The sequence below is a fragment of the Mirounga leonina genome, unplaced genomic scaffold (genome assembly GCF_011800145.1).
Source record: "Mirounga leonina isolate KUSES-001 unplaced genomic scaffold, KU_Mleo_1.0 Mir_165, whole genome shotgun sequence".
Classification (NCBI taxonomy): Eukaryota; Metazoa; Chordata; class Mammalia; order Carnivora; family Phocidae; genus Mirounga; species Mirounga leonina.
The window spans coordinates 44,670,319-44,691,638 of NW_023270415.1; the positions used below are offsets into that span (position 1 = coordinate 44,670,319).

General features: G+C 39.0%; 1 protein-coding gene across 6 annotated transcripts in view; it reads right to left on the reverse strand.

Annotated features, from left to right (window-relative positions):
- The window catches only part of NIPAL2 (NIPA like domain containing 2), a 74,060-nt gene that overhangs the window by 16,838 nt on the left and 35,902 nt on the right, over positions 1-21,320 (reverse strand). For 4 of the 6 annotated variants that reach the window (XM_035011600.1, XM_035011604.1, XM_035011605.1 and 1 more), the window contains 4 exons: positions 21,094-21,243; positions 17,099-17,158; positions 9,399-9,520; positions 923-1,019 (listed from right to left, as the gene is read on the reverse strand). In XM_035011600.1, coding sequence (XP_034867491.1) covers positions 923-1,019; positions 9,399-9,520; positions 17,099-17,158; positions 21,094-21,243 — 429 coding nt within the window. The remainder of the gene's footprint in view (positions 1-922; positions 1,020-9,398; positions 9,521-17,098; positions 17,159-21,093; positions 21,244-21,320) is intronic. The other 2 variants (XM_035011601.1, XM_035011606.1) reach the window with 2 other exon arrangements.

Consider the following 21,320-nt stretch of genomic DNA (forward strand, 5'->3'; position numbering starts at 1 on the left):
GATCAATAGCATACCTGAACATAGTATAAATTTGTTTCTATAAGTAACTACCACAAATACAAATCTTCCAATTTAAAGGAGAGAATTAGGTCGTGAAATGAAAAAAAATGAAAGCTCCAGCCTTCCTTAACATGAGCGCTGCCTGTCCCAATGGTGTAAGTATAACCTACAGAGTCCTAGCAAACAACACCTGATGTATGGATCATCTTATCTGCAAAGAGGCAAAAGAAGCATTATAAATAAATATTTTAAAAGGCAATTTTTCCAAATGATTAGTGAGAGCTCCTAGTGTTGATTTAAATGAGAGAGAGAGAGAGAGAGAGAGTGTGTGTGTGTGTGTATATGAGAGAGAGGAGGAGAGAGGGTAGATTTTAAAAATATATATAGTGGGCTTATAGAAGCAACACTTTTCAAATTTTATAAGGTGACTCTGGAAACAAAAGGAGATGGGTGGGTCAACAATGAATGAAAGAAATGTATTTAAGAAAATCATACTGCTTACATTTACGTTTCTTATTAGCCACATTTCATTAAAGTTTTTTAAAACATGTAAACAAGATCGGTCTTGGTAAGTAATTCCTGATACAAAAGTTTCAGTTGGGATCATTCATTTGTTCCTCTTTTAATAATTTTCAATTATGTACTAAGAAAGACAATCCTCAAATTGTCAGACAGCAAATAAAATTACCAAGAAGTAAAAACCCTTACATATGTTTTTAAAAGAATTAAACATACCAATTGTAGCCATGGACACGCAAAATATAATTTGTGTAATTGAGACTGGGTTTATTACTACAGATCAGAGTTGAAAAGTAGAAATGACAAGAAAGGAATCGAATGAATGCTCAAGAGCCTCCTTCCAATCTCTTTCCTGACTTCGCACGGCTAGATTAGAGAATTAGGAAACAAAGCGTGTCCTTACCGAGAAGTGCCACCAGGGTTAACAGTATCACCATGTGCTTCATTCCCTTTCTCTTATGGAAATATAGCAGAGTGCAGAAAATTAATATTTCTAAAATCTAGAAATGAAAAAGATGAAAAAGAGTAAACTATAAATTATTTTATACAAAGTCTTCAGAATGCCACACTTCCCTTTCTGATTTTGCAACAGTTTTCCTATGAGAGCTGAGGGTGACTGGTGTTCCTAAGATAATTATAAACATATGAGAACAATATAAGGAGCCTCAGGCATCCAGACCCAGAGCTCTAACCTCATCTATATGCCAAAGACCCTGAGATGGGCAACTCCAGTCTCATTTATCCAACGATCTTCTAGGCATCTCCACATGCACGTTTAATAGCCATATCCCCAAAATATGGGCAATGCTAAACTCCTGAGTGCCTTCCTTCCCTACCTATCCCTCCTGGGGCCTTCACCCCCCAATGAATGGCATCAATACATACCTCATTGCATCAGCTGGTAACTCCTTCCTTTCCCCCACTCCCTGACACCTTCTCTCTAACCCCTGCAATAGCTTCCAATTTGTCTCTGATTCGACTCTTGCCTCTACAATCCAGCCATTCAGCAGCCAGAGGAATCATTTCAAAGCACAACTTGAATAATGACATATGTTATTTGTAGAGAACATATATGATACACACATAAGGTATTTACATAATATGACAAGCAGTCGCGTGCCCTGCACCCAGCCAGAGAGAGAGAACCTGCCAAGACCTCTGAAGTCTCTTGTGCACCACTCCCTAATTGTACTCCGCTCCTCCTAGGATCTCCCCAGCAACCACTACAATGAATTTTTGTGTTTACTATTTACTTTCTTTATAGTTTACTACCTTTTATGTATCCTCAAACAGCACCCTGTTTATTTTTGCATATGTTTGGACTTTATACATGCAGAATCATACTTGTTTTCACTTCCTGGTTTTTGCATATGTTTGGACTTTATACACCTGAGCCAGCCACAGATGGCCTCCCCCACAGTTCTCTGCAAAGCTCAGATGGCTCCTGCCTTTGGGCCTTTGCCCTAACTACTGGAGTTGCCTGGAATACTCCTTCCCCCATCTCCCTACAATGGCTTCTTCCAATCACTCAAATTTCAGCTTGAAGATCACCTCCTCCGAGACATCTTCTCTGACCACTCTGATCCAGCAGAGCCACCCCTTGTCTACTGTAGAGAGTTTTATCATCATCTGGACTATTTCCTGTTCATGCTTTTATGGGTTTCTTTTCTGTCTCCCTGACTAGCACATGAATGAGAACAGGGACCTTATCTGTCCTCTTCGCTACTGTCTTCAGTGCCTGGGCACTGTCGGTCACTCAATCCATATTTATGGAATTAATGAATAAATGACACCTCAAATTTATTATGAGCAACTTGCCAAAAACCAGACCTAATGTCTAAAAAATTGAGTGTTCAATAAATATTAATTGACCGAATGTCTAAAATTTTCCTACCCTTAAGAAAACGGGAACGTAATTTTGAGTTCTCAATTTTATTTTTGTTTTAACATTGTTTCTTTTTTGAAGTCCTTCAGATAACCTGAAGCAAAGCTATTTTTTTTTCAAGGAGGCAGTATCCCTGGATTGAAATCATAAATATGAATGTTTACTTCTCTGACGTCAGACATGTAAAAACACCACCACTAATTTTTTTTCTTAAAAATTACTAGAGTTAGGGACTTCACTACATTCAGGCCTGCATTTTACTTATGGAGCCCTCCTCTAAATCAACATGAATCTCTGCTGTTTCAGTTCAAGGTCTGCTTGTTTTTTACCCCTTTAATTCTCTGTGGGCATGGAAAGCAGCAGGACCATATCTTCCTCATTTAAAAACCTTTCATCTCATATGGAAGATTAAGTCATCCCTCAGTCTTTTCCTGGTTAATTAAACTAATTACTTTAACTTTTTCTTATAGGACTTATTTGCCAGGCCTTTAATTTAATCAAGTCGTGCTACAAAAGCTATTAAACTCCTATCACTTTGCCTTCCCCAAAGCTGCCATCAAAACGTTGGGTGTCCCAATGTCTGTACGGATCTTCAATTGTTAACAGAAATATCCCTGCTGGCTTTGTCCCCGCTTCAACCACAGGCTTCCATTTCTCACATGATACAATTACAAATGACTCACAGCAGCGTTTGGGACCCCTGTATTTGTTGCTGGAGACAAGGAGGTTCTTCCTGCACTAAATGCACAGAGCGTGTTAGCTAAATCTATTAGCAAGAGGATGATTACTTTTGGGAGCGGATGGGGGAAAATGAGGGGAGTTATCAGTTCTAAATATCACATATGACTTTTTTCCAAATTCCATCTCTGTGGCTCCAGATAAATAAAACATGAGCTCCTCTGACTCAGAATGACTGTAGTTGCCCTATGTTCTGTCTTGTGGCAAGAGGTCATAGAGCTCCCAGGAATAAAATATTCAAGCAGCACGAATTCATGTTGGTTTTTTTTTTCCTAGCAACATTTTCTCCCTCTCTGAAAATAACAATATTAAAGCAGCTGTGATTTCTACAGGTTGCTGAGACCCAGGAAGAGGCTGCTTTGCTGACTGCTACCTCAGAGGTCAGAAATAATAACAGCACTTACCGAAGGCTTACTAAATGCTATTCTTGCACTAATTCATGGAATCCTCACAACAACCTTAGGAGGTAGGCACTATTATCCCCATTTGACAGATGAGGAAACCAAGGCTCAGAGGGGTTAAGTGATATACATCTGGTAGGCAGAATAATGGCCTTCCAAAGATGCCTATGTTCTAATCTCTGTAACTTGTGTGTATGTTACTTTACATGGCAAAGGGGCTTTGGAGATGTGATTAAGGCTATGGACCTTGAGATGGGGAGATTATCTTGGATTATCCAAGTGGGTTTGAAGTAATTGTATGAGTCCTAAAAAGCAGAGAACCTTCCCAGGCCTGGTCAGAGAGAGATGTAATGTGAGAAAGAACAGAGTCAAGGAATTCTGGTGGCATTCTTAGCAGCTGGGAAAGGCAAGGAAATGGCTTCTCCTCCAGAGGCACTAGCAAGGAATATGGCCCTGCCAGTACCTTGATTTTAGTCCAGTGAGACCCGTGTTGGACTTCTGACCTTCAAAACTGTAAGATAAGAAGTCTGTATTGTTTTAAGACACTAAGCTGGTGACAATTTGTTACAGAAGTAATAGGAAACTAACCTAGGTTTTGGTATCTGAAGTCTTTCCAGGGGAACCAACGTTCCATGCTCATGGATTGGAAGAACAAATATTGTGAAGATGTCAATGCTACCTAGAGCAATCTACACATTTAATGCAATCCCTACCAAAATACCATCCACTTTTTTCAAAGAAATGGAACAAATAATCCTAAAATTTGTACGGAACCAGAAAAGACCCCACATAGCCAGAGGAATGTTGAAAAAGAAAAGCAAAGCTGGCAGCATCACAATTCCGGACTTCCAGCTCTATTACAAAGCTGCCATCATCAAGACAGTATGGTACTGGCACAAAAACAGACACATAGACCAATGGAATAGAACAGAGAGCCCAGAAATGGACCCTCAAATCTATGGTCAACTCATCTTTGACAAAGCAGGAAAGAATGTCCAGTGGAACAAAGATAGTCTCTTCAACAAATGGTGTTGGGAAAATTGGATAGCCACATGCAGAAGAATGAAACTGGACCATTACACCACACACAAAAATAGACTCAAAATGGATGAAAGACCTAAATGTGAGACAGGAGTCCTTCAAAATCCGAGAGAAGAACACAGGCAGCAATCTCCTCTACCTCAGCCGCAGCAACTTCTTCCTAGATACATCGCCAAAGGCAAGGGAAGCAAGGGCAAAAATGAACTATTGGGACTTCATCAAGATAAAAAGCTTTTGCACAGCAAAGGAAACAGTCAACAAAACCAAAAGACAACTGACAGAATGGGAGAAGATATTTGCAAATGACATATCAGATAAAGGGCTAGTATCCAAAATCTATAAAGAACTGATCAAACTCAACACCCAAAGAACAAATGATCCAATCAAGAAATGGGCAGAAGACATGAACAGATATTTTTCCAAAGAAGACATCCAAATGGCCAACAGACACATGAAAAAGTGCTCAACATTGCTCGGTATCAGGGAAATCCAAATCAAAACCTCAATGAGATACCACCTCACACCAGTCAGAATGGCTAAAATTAACAAGTCAGGAAACGATAGATGTTGGTGAACGCTGTGAATTGTGTAAGACTGATGAATCACAGACCTGTACCTCTGAAACAAATAATACATTATACGTTAAAAAAAAAAAAAAAAAGAAGATAGTAGGAAGGGAAAAATGAAGGGGGGTGGAATCGGAGGGGGAGACGAACCATGAGAGACTATGGACTCTGAGAAACAAACTGAGGGTTTTAGAGGGGAGGGGGGTAGGGGGATGGGTTAGCCCAGTGATGGGTATTAAGGAATTAAGCAGGGCACGTATTGAAAGGAGCACTGGGTGTTATTTGTAAACAATGAATCATGGAACACTACATCAAAAACTAATGATGTAATGTATGGTGACTAACATAACATAATAAAATTAAAAAAAAAAAAAAAGAATCTTCGGGATGAATTTTCTGAATTGACTCCGGGGTTTTCTGGATTGATTCTCTAATCTAACTAGATTTAAGGGCACTCATCACCCTGCGGAGGTGGGCTGCCTGGTTTTGAATTCTTAGTATTCATGTAACCTCGGACAGGTTACCTACCTCAGTTTCCCCATCTGCTGCAGAGGTAAAGGACAGAACGGACTCAGAGCTCTGCCCAGGGCTCAGCGTGCTCGGTGAGCGGCGGCTGCAGCTACCGCAGAAGTGGGCCCAGTGCAGATGTGCAAGGGCTGTATGCATTCCGACGGCAAAGCAAAGGAACCCCGTGTGATACAGAGTGAAGCCTGAGAAAAACAGCTATTTTTCCCTTCATGTTTTCAACACCTGGTGGGTTTTGAAGTAGCTCTGCCGGTAAGGCTGACTTAATAATTAGCTTAGAATGACCCCAAAAAATAGGGCTCGGCCCCTGCTTCTGCTGATTTAATTTTTTTGTCTGGTGGAGACAAAATGAGCACCATGCAGATTATTTTGTGAAGGATCTTATGTTCACGACAGAAGTTGCCATATGAATGCTCTGTTGGAAAGTCTGGGTGGGCAAAACGGCCACAACCAAGCCTGCCAAAGAACATGAAGTAATTGAGGCTCAGGGCCGAATTTCCTTACGTGGGCTCTGTGGACCGCATTGATAGGCGTTACTCAACCAAAGGTCCTTCGAGAAAAGGACCCCGTGGTCAGCAAGCCTGTTTCCTTCCTAAAGGACCTCTGGCTTTGAACATGCTAACAGAGATGAATTTCTCAGAGAGGGCCATGTTATGCACAAGCTTTCCTCGCAAGTTTAACCTTGAAAATGCACTTGTTTTTTGTGAACAGAGGTTGGGAAAGGCTGTTTTAGTGGGTGAGCAAAGGACATGTCATTCTTCACTGGCCAGTTGATACCAGGCTTCTCAAATCCTCTTCCTACCAAAAAGAGAACCAGCTCAGGGGACAGGCTCCTGGGCCTTGTTTCTGAGGCCTCCACCTTGTGTAAGCCTTAAGGGTAACCTGGACATCCACCCAGTACAGGTAAACCCACGAGACAAGGAGATGCTATCAGCTTCCTGGGATACGATTTTACAATCCCCTTCTGAGAAATGTGAAACTTATCCAGACAAAAATATTTTTATTCATTGTATTAGTTATTTGATCAGTCCTGAAAAGCATTTCAGGTACTGCATTTATCCTTGGTGTAATCCAAGAACAGCTAGATGAATGATTCTTTAAAGAACAGTCTTAATGGCTGTAATTATGATCTTTGCAGTCATGGTTGGCAGAAAAAGCACAGAAACTGCCACCTCCAAGGATTAAATATTAATTACTTTAATGCTTAACAGATTTAAACCAAACTTCAGCTCAAGATCTTAGCATATAATTGATATCTTTAAATTCCAAACTAAGATAATGCAGATAATTCCCTTTAGAGTCTACAGCCAATAGTGTTATTCAAATGTGACTTTATTAAAGATTTATTTTATACTATCTTATAAATACCTGAAATTAGTTACATTTTTGGGTGACATTTACTTTCAAATATACTTTCATTATTTTATAGGAATATGGGCCTCTCCCAGGACACTAAAATCCCTGTTACAGGAATTCTTCTCTAGACCCTGGGTGTCTAATCAGTTGAATGAACTAGTGAATAAATGAATGAATGAATTTAAGAGTTGACTTTGGAAAGTGGCAAAATGCAAGTAATGTCAGAGTGTTTTTTTGTGGAACTTTAAGGTTTAATAAAAAGTAGTTTTGTTCTTTTCAATGTTTCCTCTGGTGTTAAAACAATATAAGATATGTCATCGTCAAACAATGCTGTTTATTCCAGGTAATTAAGTCTTGATGCAACTTTAATCTCCAAAGGATTCAACTCTGGCTATTCATTTTCTGGTCACAGACTGTGTGACCCCTTTCCTACTGGATGAAGAATTTGTTTTGCCTGTAGGCAAAGAATAATAATACGGTGGTAAGACTTCAAGTCTGGGCTACCATGAAACACTAGGTAAATCCTTCTAGAGCCTTGGATTTGATTGATGAACTCTGTTTAAAGGGTTGGGTCTGGTGGATAAGCAGGAGGATTACAATGGGGCAGAGGAAGCACAAAGTACGACAGGCCTGAGGAAGGCTAATCTGAGCTGGAAAGTCCAATCCTAAAGGTTGATGGAGAGCAGGAGGAAGGGGGGCGTTCCAATACAAGAAAGAAGAGAGTTCAGGGGAGAAGATATTAAGTTCAGTTTTTGAGATGATACATTTGAGGAACCTATGAGACATCCAGGCAGGGATGAATAATAAGTGGACCGATGAGAACACAGATCTGCAACTCAGAAGAGGCCTGGGAAAGAGATGTAGGTCTGGATTTACAAGTCTTCCTATAGGATGATGGGGGTTGGCAATGAGATCACCCTAGAAAACTATGGAAGAGTATGTACCTGAATAGATAAAGAGTGGTTGGCACAAGAGAAGGAGGTACCCACCAAGAGAATGGGATGGACGGTCAGAGAGGAAGAGGAGAAACAGGGAAAACAAAATGAGGAAACCAGGAAAGAGAGGGGCTCAAGGAAATGATGGGTCACTAGTAAATGCTGCACAAGGTTCAAGAAGCAGCAGGACCAAAAAAGCAATTCCGCTTGGCAATTCGTGGGTGCGGAGGGAATCTACCAGATTAAAATGAGTGAGGAGTGACTAGGAGCTGGGAAAGTAGAGGAGAGAGTGGAGTGGGGGGAAAATAGGACAGTTTATGACAGAGTGTGTAAGGATGAGATTTTTTTTTTTTTTTTAAAGCAGAGAAACCTGAGTATCTTTGTTGAGTAAGAAAATAGCATAGTGGGAGGCTACGAAGAGAAAATACTGTAAGCATTTGTGCTCCAGGGGTCAGAATTTTATGTCAGAGACAGCAAGATACATAGAATTCCTATCACACGGACTAAGGACGGTCAGATAATAATGTAGGACCATGTAGTCTCCACTGTGAGCAAATCTCACCAAAAAACATGTCCCTACAAATGCCAATGTCACACTTGAATAATAGGTGTATGAAGTAGGGTCATACTAGCTTATCTGTTACAGTGGCAGAGGACTAGACCAGATAGCTTTTTGAAGTCACTTCTAATCCTAAAGATGTATGATTCTCTGTGCTTTGATTCTTTTTGTTGAATTCACAATTATTTTACTAATACAGTTCTTGGTTAAATGCTCATGACCTCTATCCCAGTTTTCTTACCACCTGCCCTTCCTGGAATATGTTGATTCTGCAACCTAAACCAACTTCTGTAACAAGTTACATACCAACTGTCTCCAGCACATTCGATAGTCACTGAATCAAATAAAATATCCCAATTAGTGCCTTCAAATTTCTACATCAGCTCATTCCATTCTTTTTTTCTTTTTTTACACATCTCCCAATATTACCCTACTGCTGTCTACTTCTCCCCAGACAGTCTGCTGCATTCGTCTCAAAGAATACTTTTTTGAAGAAAATATCTATCTCGAATAAAAGTTGATGAAGTTAAATGTGTCTTCAGGCATTTCCCTTTGACCTAGGAAGAGAGGTTTTGGGGGTTTGTTTTTTACTTTGAGTTGTCCTACAACATGTTGCTTTGGAATTTGCTGGACTAAATATTGTGGAAATTGTTCCAGTGACAAGTCACCCCCAAGAATAGGATACTCAGGAAATTGGGGGTGTTCTATTGTTGATTTAGTGTTTCAAATACCTTGGCCTTGGTCAAATATATTTACAATTTAATGAGATATTAATGCTGAGAAGAAAAGACTTTATTCATTCTCTAACATCTGCATGTACCAATGGTCTAGATAATAGAACTTCTGGTAGAGTAAAATGTTTAAGATTCTTACCACATAGATCAGGAACTGCCAGCCAACAAAGTAATACTGTACCATTCTTGCAGAGATAGACTGACTTCTATTTGGAGCAAAGTTCACCAATAAGTATGTTCCCGCAAATGCCAATGTCATACCTTTAAATAAAATTGAAAAGACAAACCAAGTTGAAAAGGGATATTTAAGCCTTTTTGTCAATTCAAATATTACCTATAGAATGAGCATTACTTATAAAAGTGCCTTTAGTCCCTCCCTATTAAAATATGATTCATCAAACCATCCCTAGATAGCATCATGCATTCACTTGATGGCATTATCTTTAAAACGGGGGATAAGGGCCAGGGAAAGGGTGTGGTCGGACCTAACTTCTGATTTTTCTTTTTTGTTCCAGATGAATCCTTGCCTCTTCAGAAAACCTTTCCCCAAAGATGGGAAAGATCAGAACACATGCATTTGGACACATGAAAACATATCCAAGCTGGCTGTTTATTTCTATGTGGACCAGTAAGTACACGATAGATCTAGATCCATCAGAGCCCAGAGAGTGGAGAAGTCTATCACCTGATGATGACCTGATGATCTACTCTGTACTTATTCATCTTTGAAGCCTTTACACACACACACACACGATTTTACACTTTGAAACTCTGGTAAAAGAGCACCTTAATCATTGCCATGTATTGGAGTCCTTTTAGCAGAAATAACAAAGGTGAATGCTGACTTTGCTATAAGATTTATTTACTCCCATTCAGAATCTAGAATTCTAGGGCCAACTTAGTAAAATATCCACATTTTAAGCATAAGTAAGGAATGTGTTACTGTCATCCCTTTAACAGTATTTAAAATAATAGAGGAAAGAAATGTGTATGGGAAGCGGGTCTACGTAAGGGGGAGTAAAGGGAGGCCTTGACATTCCAAATAACACTGAAAACTGCTTATTTATTAACAATCAGTAGAGAAAAATTGATATAGGTAGCATTTTTCAGATAGCACCCTTGAAAACATAATTCAACTTGTTTCATCACTAAGGTCAGCACTGTTGTGTATATAATTTACAACCAGCACTGACTCTAACCTGAAGCAGTTTGGCTCGTCTATAAAATCTCACAATTGGAAGACATCAATTTCCTGTTCCTCTTAACCAAATGATTTAGGGTTTTGAACTTTTGTTTCTGAAAACAAACAGCATTTGACTTTTCACACAAGCTAGACGATAGCTATTTGAGGTATTGTAGAAGCTATAAAATAAGCTTCCTCTAATGTTAAGAGCTTACTCAGTAATACTTTGTGAAGGCAGAAATTATATACAAAATTTCAAAAGCTATTTCTAATGAGAGTTTTAAAAATAAATAAAACTATATATATTATTAAGCACTGCGATAAAAGGAAAATAATAAAAATTACAAGTACCTAAGAAACCTGGGCAAAATTATTGTGGTCAGCCCCACCCTTTCTTTGGAAAAGAAAAAAAGATCTTGTAATTGTTCAATATTAGGTTCCTAGGAGGATGGGCTTCTAAAAAAAAAAACCAGTCTTCTAAACTTGGTATAGTGCAGTAGAATAAATGCATTGAATACAACTTAAAAACCGCAGAGACTTCCAGCTTTCTTTTGTGAAATCCAAATTTCTTATTTTTATTGAGTTCCTCTGCCAGTAATTTTTTTTTTATCTCCACTAGCTGTATCTAGTGTGATTACATTTCTTTATTTTTAAATTTAGTTTTGATTGGGTAACACATGCATATGTAAAAAATTCAAAAGACACACAAGGGTGGTGAGTGAAAAGTTAAATCTCTCGTACACCCTTCTGGCCCACTAGTTCCCCTCCTGGCAGTAAACACTGCCACCAACTCTTCGATTTCCCTTTTCAGAGGTGTTTTATGCAGGTGTGTGAGAGAGTGCATGCGTTTGAGTTTTCTACACAAACAGTAGCATATTATATACACTTTTCTGTACCTTGCTTTTGTTCTATTTAACAGAACATCTTGGAGAACATTTCACATCAGTGTATATAGGGCAGCCTCATTCTTTTTAAGTCTGCATAATGTCCCATTCTCTGGAGGGAGTGTTATTTAACTTAACTTTCCAACAGGGTCCCTGTTTCCCATCTGCTTCCACATTTGCATACTGAGCCCATTTCTACAAATGTAGATCTTCACTGCATTTCAAAACTCCTTGAAAACAAATAAAATGACTCATGATTTTGCAATTATACTTTCAAAGTACTTCTGCACATGTATTATGTCACTTGAGCCCCATGTCACTGTGGATCTAGTTAATGACTCTAGGGCAGCTCAGTAGGTCACACATCGTTTCTTCTTAATAATTTTAATTTCCACTTCCTCTGACAATTACAAAGGTAGTTCTAAATAGCTGCTGTTACACGTTTGTTTACTGGGTGTCATTTGTATTTGTCTGTGTGACTCACGGTCTCCTTTACGGATCATGTGCACGTGTTTCCTAAGTGTTTAGAAGTGTTGAAGATACTCATTAGCAGCTCCTTATATAAATTTCCTTAAAATGTATTTATATTCCTTATTTTTCTAAAAGTGGCATTTAGATCCACAAATATTCTTTCATTAGAAAGACACAGATTTCTACATTAGAAAACTGGCTAGTTTAACTGCCACTGGTCCATTTGCCCAAGGGAGTAATCTGGACGCGTAAGATACTCAAGGAAGGGAAGCCACACTTGGTCTGCTCTTTGCCCACGGAAATGATTAAATTCCAGGTCAATACTTGGATCGTGAAAGTCTAAACCACACTGAAACTGCCCCCACAGAATTCAAATTTCACTGCTATTTGCCGGCTGGAAAAGCTTAAGCATGTTACTTCTCCCTCTGTGACTTAGTCTTCTCATCTCTAGGTACAAACTAACTTATCACACCTGCTAGACTCCAGGAATTTGGCTGGACAAGAAGCCAATCTAGGGAGCCGAATAGATTTGACAGCTCATCTGGAGGCCTGACGTGACAGGAGAGCCCGGGACACATCTACCTCAGGATACTGACCACTAGGAGTCAAAAGCTATCTCAGTTATGCTTAAAGTTTAATCCAAAATTGGCAGCTCTCTCTGCACATGGGTCCTGTCCCTGTGCTATCATGAAAGCACCTTTTTGCTTGAGGCAAGCCCGAAACAAAAGAGCCAATCTGTTCTCTCAACCAGAAATGATGGTTTGTTTGGCTAGATCAGTATTCTCGATACTGGCCCTCACCCAAGCTGACCATTTGGTGTGGGAAAAGGAAGGAAAGGGATGGTCCTCATGTCACTATTAAGCTCCTGATATTCTATCTGGGGAACCCATTTATAGGTCACTTGAAGTAATCAAGTTACTGGTCTCTGGAGAGTACTGATGAATTGTCTGTATTTTTTTTTTTTAATGATGATATTATCTGGACTTTAGTCAGCTAGGATCTCACAGCCTATTAGATTTAGTACTTTTGATGACTAAGGGAGAAGAGAGGGGAAAGTACTATATAGGTTTTGGCTGATTGAAGAGGAGAGAAATCTGGTGCTTTTTAAAGGAAAAATAATCATTAAAATAATTTAAAGTTATTAATCCACTAAGAATCAGAGCACAGTCCAAAGCCTGTCACTGAGTTAATAATAGTTGGCGATTCCTTTCAGACATAGCTTTTGTGAGGTCATTTTTTTGAGGCTAGTGGTGAAAAGCTTCATAGCCATAGAGCAACATTTGGCAATAAATTAGTTCAGCTTGTTTCCACATGGCCCAAAAATCTTCATTTGTTCCATCATGAAAAACAAACTTTCATTTGCTTGAAGCAGGGAAAAATAAATGATTTTCTTTTGCATATTTTGACAATTTAATTTTTAGCATGCTTATATGGTAATCTTTTTTTTTTTTTTTAAGCCACTAACTACTCTTTTCCATGTTTGGTTTTAGTCCCTGTAAAGAAAAAAACCTGCATTTTTAGCTCTCAACAGAAAAAGCCCAATTTTCTCAAGGCAATGGCAATACAGACCCAAAGAAAATACATGTGACTTAACACATTACTGAGTGAGTCTGGGGAGAAATCCTTCTCCCCAAGTATGAAGAGGGTTATTGCATGTCAGGTCATGATAACATTGTGACGTTGCTGTTGGAGTCACGGGTATGGAATAGGTGACTCTGTTGTTTCTTCTTCCTACACGGGAGACGATGGACTCTGAGAAACAACCTGAGGGTTCTAGAGGGGAGGGGGTGGGGGGATGGGTCAGCCCAGTGATGGGTATTGAGGAGGGCACATTCTGCATGGAGCACTGGGTGTTACACGCAAACAATGAATCATGGAACACTACATCAAGAACTAATGATGCAATGTATGGTGATTAACATAACAATAAAAAATTTAAAAAAAAGAATCAAGAATTGCATTGGCTGGTCAAAAAAAAAAAAAAAAAAAAGAATTGATCACTTTTAACTCCAGTGTGAAAAAATGTGACATCAGTTATATAACCCTACCCAAAAAGCATTAAATTAGGAAGGCGAAAATACCCAACTAGAGTTGTGGAAAATGTTAAAGTTTGCAAAAATATCCTAATCAAGGTTTCCTCTGATGAACCACTGGAGTACATGTAGGGGTGGAGGGGGGGTGGTAACGATAATAGCTAACATCGAGTGCTTATTATGTGACAGGCCCTGTGCTAAGAGTTCTGCCTCTATGAACTCATTTAATCCTACAACGTAGGTAATATTATCTTCATTTAAAACGTGAGGAAAATGAGGCTTAAGGAGATTAAGTTACTTTGAAAGGTCACACAGCTCTCTGTCACTAGAGACTCAGCTGGTTGTATCAGGCTGCCACTATTAGAATACTGGTCTACCATTCACTGGTTACAGGACCTTGGGCAAGTTAGTTAACCTCTCTAACTATCAGCTCTGTAAATAGGTTGCTCCTATATTTAAATGAGATAGTTCATATAAAACACTAATGGTACCTGGAAAGAGGAAATATTTAATAAATGTTAGCTGTTCTTAAAATAAGAGGAATTAGCAAAGAATCAAAGAGTTAACAGAGGTTTAATTTTTTATTATTATTATTTTTTGGTATGTGTGTGTATATGTGTGCATGTTTCTTATTCCCTGTATTGCATTTTTAGTATTACCTCTCAGGAATGAAGTTGATCACAGAAATGATGACAATTATATTAACAGGGCTTTACATTTTTCTTTTTTTTTTTATTTAAAGATTTTATTTATTTATTTGAGAGAGAGAGAATGAGAGAGAGCGAGTTCATGAGAGGGGGGAGGGTCAGAGGGAGAAGCAGACTCCCTGCTGAGCAGGGAGCCCGATGCGGGACTCGATCCCGGGACTCCAGGATCACGACCTGAGCCGAAGGCAGTTGCTTAACCAACTGAGCCACCCAGGCGCCCACATTTTTCAATGTGCTTAAACGAATTATGCAATTTGATCCTTAGAACAGTATTCTATATTTGTCAACAAACTGAGGCTTAGGGAAGTTAAGTAATATTATGTTGGCCACATAGTTGACAGAAAAGGTGGAATTCAGATTCGAACTTATGAGAGTGAGTTTAATTTATATCCTTTGAGTTGAGCTAGTTTCCTGGTTTTAGTAACGTTTTGCTGATCTTGGGATTTCCAAGTATATAATCAAATCATCTGCACACACTGATATTTCTATTTCTTCCTTTTCCATAGTTGTGACTTTATTTTTTTCCTAATCCTATTGGCAGCAGTTGAGTGCAGTATTAAATAGACACTTACCCTGCCTTTTTGTACCTTTGTTACTGCTTCTCGTTTTAATCCCTCTGTATATCATCCTCCAAATGCTTGGAAATGGCCCATGCCTGTCCTATCCGGCCATCAGAACTGAATGGACTGTTACCGCTATAAAAAAGCCTCTCTCGGGGCGCCTGGGTGGCTCAGTTGGTTAAGCGACTGCCTTCAGCTCAGGTCATGATCCTGGAGTCCCTGGATCGAGTCCCGCATCGGGCTCCCTGCTCTGCAGGGAGTCTGCTTCTCCCTCTGACCCTGCTCTCTCTCATTCTCTCTCTCAAATAAATAAATAAAAATCTAAAAAAAAAAAAAAAAAAAAAAAAAAAGCCTCTCTGAGCTTCTCAGCTAGAGTAACGTCTATTTATTTTACACCAGTGGTTCTCAACTGGGGGTGATTATGTCCCCCAGGGGACATTTGGCAATATGTGAAGTCATTTTTGGTTGCCATAACTAGGGCATGCAGTGCTACGGGCATCTGATGGGTAAAGGCCAGGAGGAATGCCGCTAAACATCAGCAGTGCACAGGACAGCCCCCTGCAATGAAGAACTCTCCAGCCTAAAATGTCAGCAGTGCCGAGGCTGAGAAACCCTGTTCTAAACTAAAGCCTCAAGGCATGAGGACATATATTATTTTCCACTTTAAAAAAACTTATTAATGTATATATTTTATCATTGACTGTATTATTTGAGGGCAGAGATTCCATATTAATCATCTTCTGATTGCAGTGTTCACAATAATTAGCAAGTCTCCCTACACATCCACCTGTATTACCTCATTAAATACCTTAGATTAATTTAAACCTTAATCGACCATTAACTACAAAAGATGGCATATGTTAGATAAAATGATTTAGAGTTTCCTTAAGACATTTGATAAATGAGAAAAATAATATAGGACCTAATTTTTTTTAATTTGTAAAACTCAGGCAAATGTTCATTCTTATTTCTGATTCCATGCATCTTCCCCAAATGATTCCATAAACCATGATATATTTAAAAAGGAGTATTAGAAAAATGATATATTTGAAAAGATACAATGCACATATGAGTACATTTGGAAAAACATTGCAACCATGATGAATTTGATGATGTCAACTAAAAACTCTACTAGCAGAATCAAACCAAGGAGGAAAAAGAAAAAGTGAAAACATGTTCAAGACACTAGGCTCCAGGGAAACACAATCAGGGGGAAAAAATGCTCAACATACCAATACTGGTGTCATATTTAAAGCTCAAATTTTTTTAAAAAAGCTGATATCCTTGGAAGGGAGTAGACATTGCTTTATTTAAAGCACCTAAAGTATCATATTTGTTACCATATGTCAGCAGCAATTCAGAGAGGATTTTGTCAAGGAAGAAAATATGAAGTTCCAGAATTCTTCTCACAAGTGATACTTCCAATAAGAGGTAGAAGATACAATCAAGACAGGATGGCTTTGCTATATAATAGCAATCTTTCTTACAGCCGGGAAGGCTACTGTTACTTGCCACTAATAGCTGTATTTCTAAATAAAATTTTGAAGGGGAACGTTCCATGTTACTTCGGAAAGAGCTAAATACAAATTAGGTAGTTAATTGGTGCCTCTAATTTTTGTGTGGTTTTCATTTTTATGCAGTACTTTCATGTAACAATCTAACAAATACATCCTTTGAAGTGGAATACTCTATTAGGTAACACAGATGTTTTCTTGGATTTTATTATGCTCATGAAAATTTTATAACATTCATAATAATAATAGTGTAAAGTAATAATTCACTGTGGCTGATAGCATGAGCAGTGGGCACAGTGAAAATTGAAGTATTTCACATGAAAGAGCAGAACGCAGCTCCTAGAAAGAATACTATCCATCTCCAAATGAGATTTATCCATTTCAGTAATTTGTTCCCAGTTTTTAATGCACATATTTTTTTATGAATACTATTATTTATTTCCCGATCAAGCAGTGCTACAGTTACATGAATTAACCAATGACTTACCTAGTAAATCTGAAGCTCTTAAGTTTTCTTTCAGAAACATAACAGAAATAATGGCACTACCTAGAAAGAAAATGGCCATTAGTGGTGTTCCTCATATAAAAACATATATTATGCGGTGCCATTTGAAAGGAGTTAAGCACTTTGTGTCTTATACCTGGACTAGCTATGTCCTGGTCAGAGACACCCAGTAACTGTGGCTGTGAAAACAACTTTCCCCCCTCACGGTTGAGGATACATAGAAACTGGCCTGGTTTACAGTGGACCGAGGACAGTGGCTGGGATAGTGCCCTGCGAACAGCAAGGGCATAATAAAAGCTTACTAAATAACTAAATGAATAAATGGAAAGAAAGAGAAAGAGAGAGAGGGAGGGAGGGAGGGAGAGAGGGAGGAAGGAAGAGGGGCAGGGAGGGAGGGAGGCAGAAAGAGCAAGAAGGGATGGAAGAAAGAGTGGAAGGAAGGAAGTTTTAACTTTAAATATATCCCAAACCGAAACCATTATTTGCCTTCATCTCCTCCTACAATTCCTATTCTAATGACACCTCTAAGGAGCCCCAGAATCCTAGGACTGCTGCCGTCCCCACTCTGCTTCACACTACACATCCAACAGGATCCCAGGTCTGCTGGGTCTGAGTGTCACCATCTCTCCCACCCACCCCCTCCAGTCCACTGTCACTGAGCTGCCCAGGCCAGCTTCACCTCAGGCTTAGACCTCAGGCTCCTGCTGCTCACATCTGTTCTTGATCCCTTTTATATTCCATGCCCATCCTTACTCCCTTACTCGAATAATCAGAATTCCCAGAACCACCATCTAGTTTCATTCTAAAGGACTCTTATTTGGGCTATTCCCTTCGCAACTCTGCCTCCATTCTTGTGACCAACTCTGGACTCAAGGATCGCCTCTGGATTCCCCTAGACCCAGTTGACCAAACCACCCTTTTGTGTAATTACCTCCTCTAATACAGCTTTGTTACACTGAAGATTTATTTGCCTGTCTCCCCTCAAAGACTATCAGTTCCTTTGACTCTGAGAGATAGGTCTTATTCTTCTAAGATCTCCCGGGGTTACCTAGCACATAAATAAGAGAGTTTGTGGGATCTCTGCCCTGCATTTGCTGGCCCTCATGCTGTAAGATCCTCTTTCCCATGACTGATGCTACTGAACCCTCAACCTCTAAGCAAGCCATGACCTGCTACTATGGTGTCAGGTTATGTAGGATACATTGAATCTCTTTGAGTTGTTCCTCTTATGGAGCCATTCCTCTATGAGTAGAGGCATGGGGAAATCCAAACTTGCAATAAGACAAAATAGTACACAACATAATTTGTATTTAAATTTTTTAAGAGTGGGGAAGGGGCAAAGGGAGAGGGAGAGAGAGAATCTTAAGCAGGCTCCACACCCAGCATGGAGCCGGATGTGGGGCTTATCTCACAACCCTGAGATCATGACCTGAACCAAAGTCAAGAGTCGGATGCTTAACCGACTGAGTCATCCAGGTGTCCCCGTATTTTAAATTTTTAACAGAATTTATTAGCCAGGTTTTTAAGTTTATTCTTTAAAGTAAAAATATACAGAAGAAAAGTCAACATAAAAATAACTCATCATCTAGAAAAAACTGCAGTTAATATGTTGGCGTGTTTATTTTACCTTAGCTGAGATAAAACTGTAATGCAAACGCTTTTTTTTCAGTTTCCTTAGTTACCATATTATTAAACTTGCCATGTCATTTAAAATTCTTCTTAGATAAAAATTTTCATGAGTCTGTATAATAATTCATTAAATCAGTTAAATTTGAATATAACTATATCTGGTATTCTGGCAATTGATTTAAAACAAAATAAATCCATAGCAGAAACCCTCATTCAAGATAAGATGGGATTCTCTTATGTTTTCTCCATCTTTTTCTCAACCTGGCTCTCTTTTATTCAAGCTGAGCTATGTCCTTGCAAACTTCTCCTGGGCAGGTAATTTATCCAAATGGACATTTTACACAGAATAAACAGAGCATGGAAAATGTCCACCAACCATGGATTTAATTGGGTGGTGTGGCTTTAAAACACTAAAGGAATGTTTTCTGTACAGACGCATAGCCCATTACGTTAAGAATTGAGTTTGGGACAGGTGTAAAAATGTCTGAAAATTTTCCATTTCATATCTGAACCAAAACAATTCAGGGAAACTAATTTCGTATGTTAGAGCATTAGGAAAGGTATAAAAACCAAGACCCCATTCCCATCCCATCACTGACTCCCTGTGTAATTACATAAGGAATGTTTCCAAGTGGAGAGAGGTAGATCGATAAGAAACAGGTGAAGTATCACTACTAACATATACCAAATGCATTCCATTATAACAGTCCTTGAGAGGACTATTTCACAGCAAAGGAGTCCAGGAAGAAGGGAGACACTGCTTACATGGAATGGGGACATCTTAGAGCTGGTAGGAGATACAAAGACAATGTACTCCAGGTCCTAAACTTCATATTTTGGAGGCAGGTCCAGAGAAGTTGTTTGTTCATTCACTGATCCATTCATTTAACAAACATTTGTATTACAGTGGAATTGGAACCAAAGCCCACATTTCCTTAACCCCAGTCCAGAGCTCTTTCAGGTACACTACACTCCATTGCCTCCCTTGAAAGGAGGAAGGCATTGCTCTCCTTCTCTTCTTGTTGCTGAACCAGTTTCATAAATAATTTCACTTTTAGAAGGGATGGGGGAAATGTTCTATAGGTGATAATTTCATTGCTAAAAGAGAAAGGGACATGGTTGGTAACAATAAACTTGAAATATACTGTATGCATCAAATTATATTGACTGCCATAAAAGAGTTACCAGTGTTTTATGAACATAAATATGCTACTTTTACTCTCTGAAAGAACTTCTGTCTAATGCACTTCCATACTCATTGTTTTGTTTGTTCTAAGAGAACGTGAGAGTTTCTACAAAATTGTTAGATAAGAGAATAAGATTTTTAGTTTATCTAGCAAAGCAAGTAATAAAAAAGGACATTTTGTTAAGAAACACTCATAATTCATTTATCTTTCAAAATATGGTTAAAACGAGAGCTGTGCTGAGCAAAAAGACAGTATCTGAGCAACAGCTCATAACATGACTTCTAAGTAGAGCAGTAACTTTTTAAAATGAGAAAAAATAAATAAACCGAAGTGCCCCATATACATTTGCAATCAGAGATTTGTCAAGCTCAACCCTGTCTAGTTGTTACTGTAACAACCACCACTGCCTAATAAACGCCTGGGAAGAGGAAAGAACTACTATGCTTTTACTCCTATAGTAAAATTCAGTATTCAGAAATCAAGCATCTCAAGATCAATAGCTTAAAAAGCATTAAAACAGAACACAGTTGTACATTAAATAGATTTGTGCTAGGTATGATTAAACTATACTTACTACTGAGCGTTAACTTCAGCACTCAGTTTCGTGTAGATTTTTGACTGGGGGCATATTTGGGCAGAGGTTCGAGAACCCTTTTCCATTCCAGCCTTCATATGGACACAGATCGAAACAGAGTGCTCGTAGACACAGGTCTACACAGAGGGTACTTGTGGACACTGGGGTTAAATTCATTACACCATGTCTCACAAGGACTCCAGAGCTGGACACTGAACCACAATGTGCATAATGCATTAAAAAAGAAAAGGTGAGAGGTAGCATATGAAAGATAATCTGACCGAAATTTAAACAGTGGTTATGTAGAAGTCATGGTGGGAAAAAAAAGATAGCAGGAATATTTTCTGTTTAAGGGAAAAAATAAAAAAGCTTCTAGTACTTTCTCTGGTGCAAAATGGTGTTCCCATGAGGCAGTTTATTAATATATTCACTAGGCCTTAAAGTTCTAATGCTTCATTGTCAGGAAGACTCTCAACAACAATTATTACGGGTGAGTCAACTATTCTATTTTTGGCCATTAGGGGTCATTCAGATCAGCAATCAGAATGGAGGTCCTTTCTGGTCAAGGTTGACATAGAGGAACTTACATGTAGGAATTCTGATTCTGGTTTCCAGACGAAAACAGACAAAGGCCAAGCAAGATTCTGGTGGCGTCAGCTGAACCAAGTCTAGATGTGGGGGAGGGTGCCAGTTCCAGCGGTAGGTATGTGACCTGGTGTTGAGCTTCGTAATGCTCCCTGAAATGAACCACAAGTTTGTCCTTTCTTTGCCTCCTCGCTTACATCTCAGACTTGGTCCAAGGACTGGCTGTTAT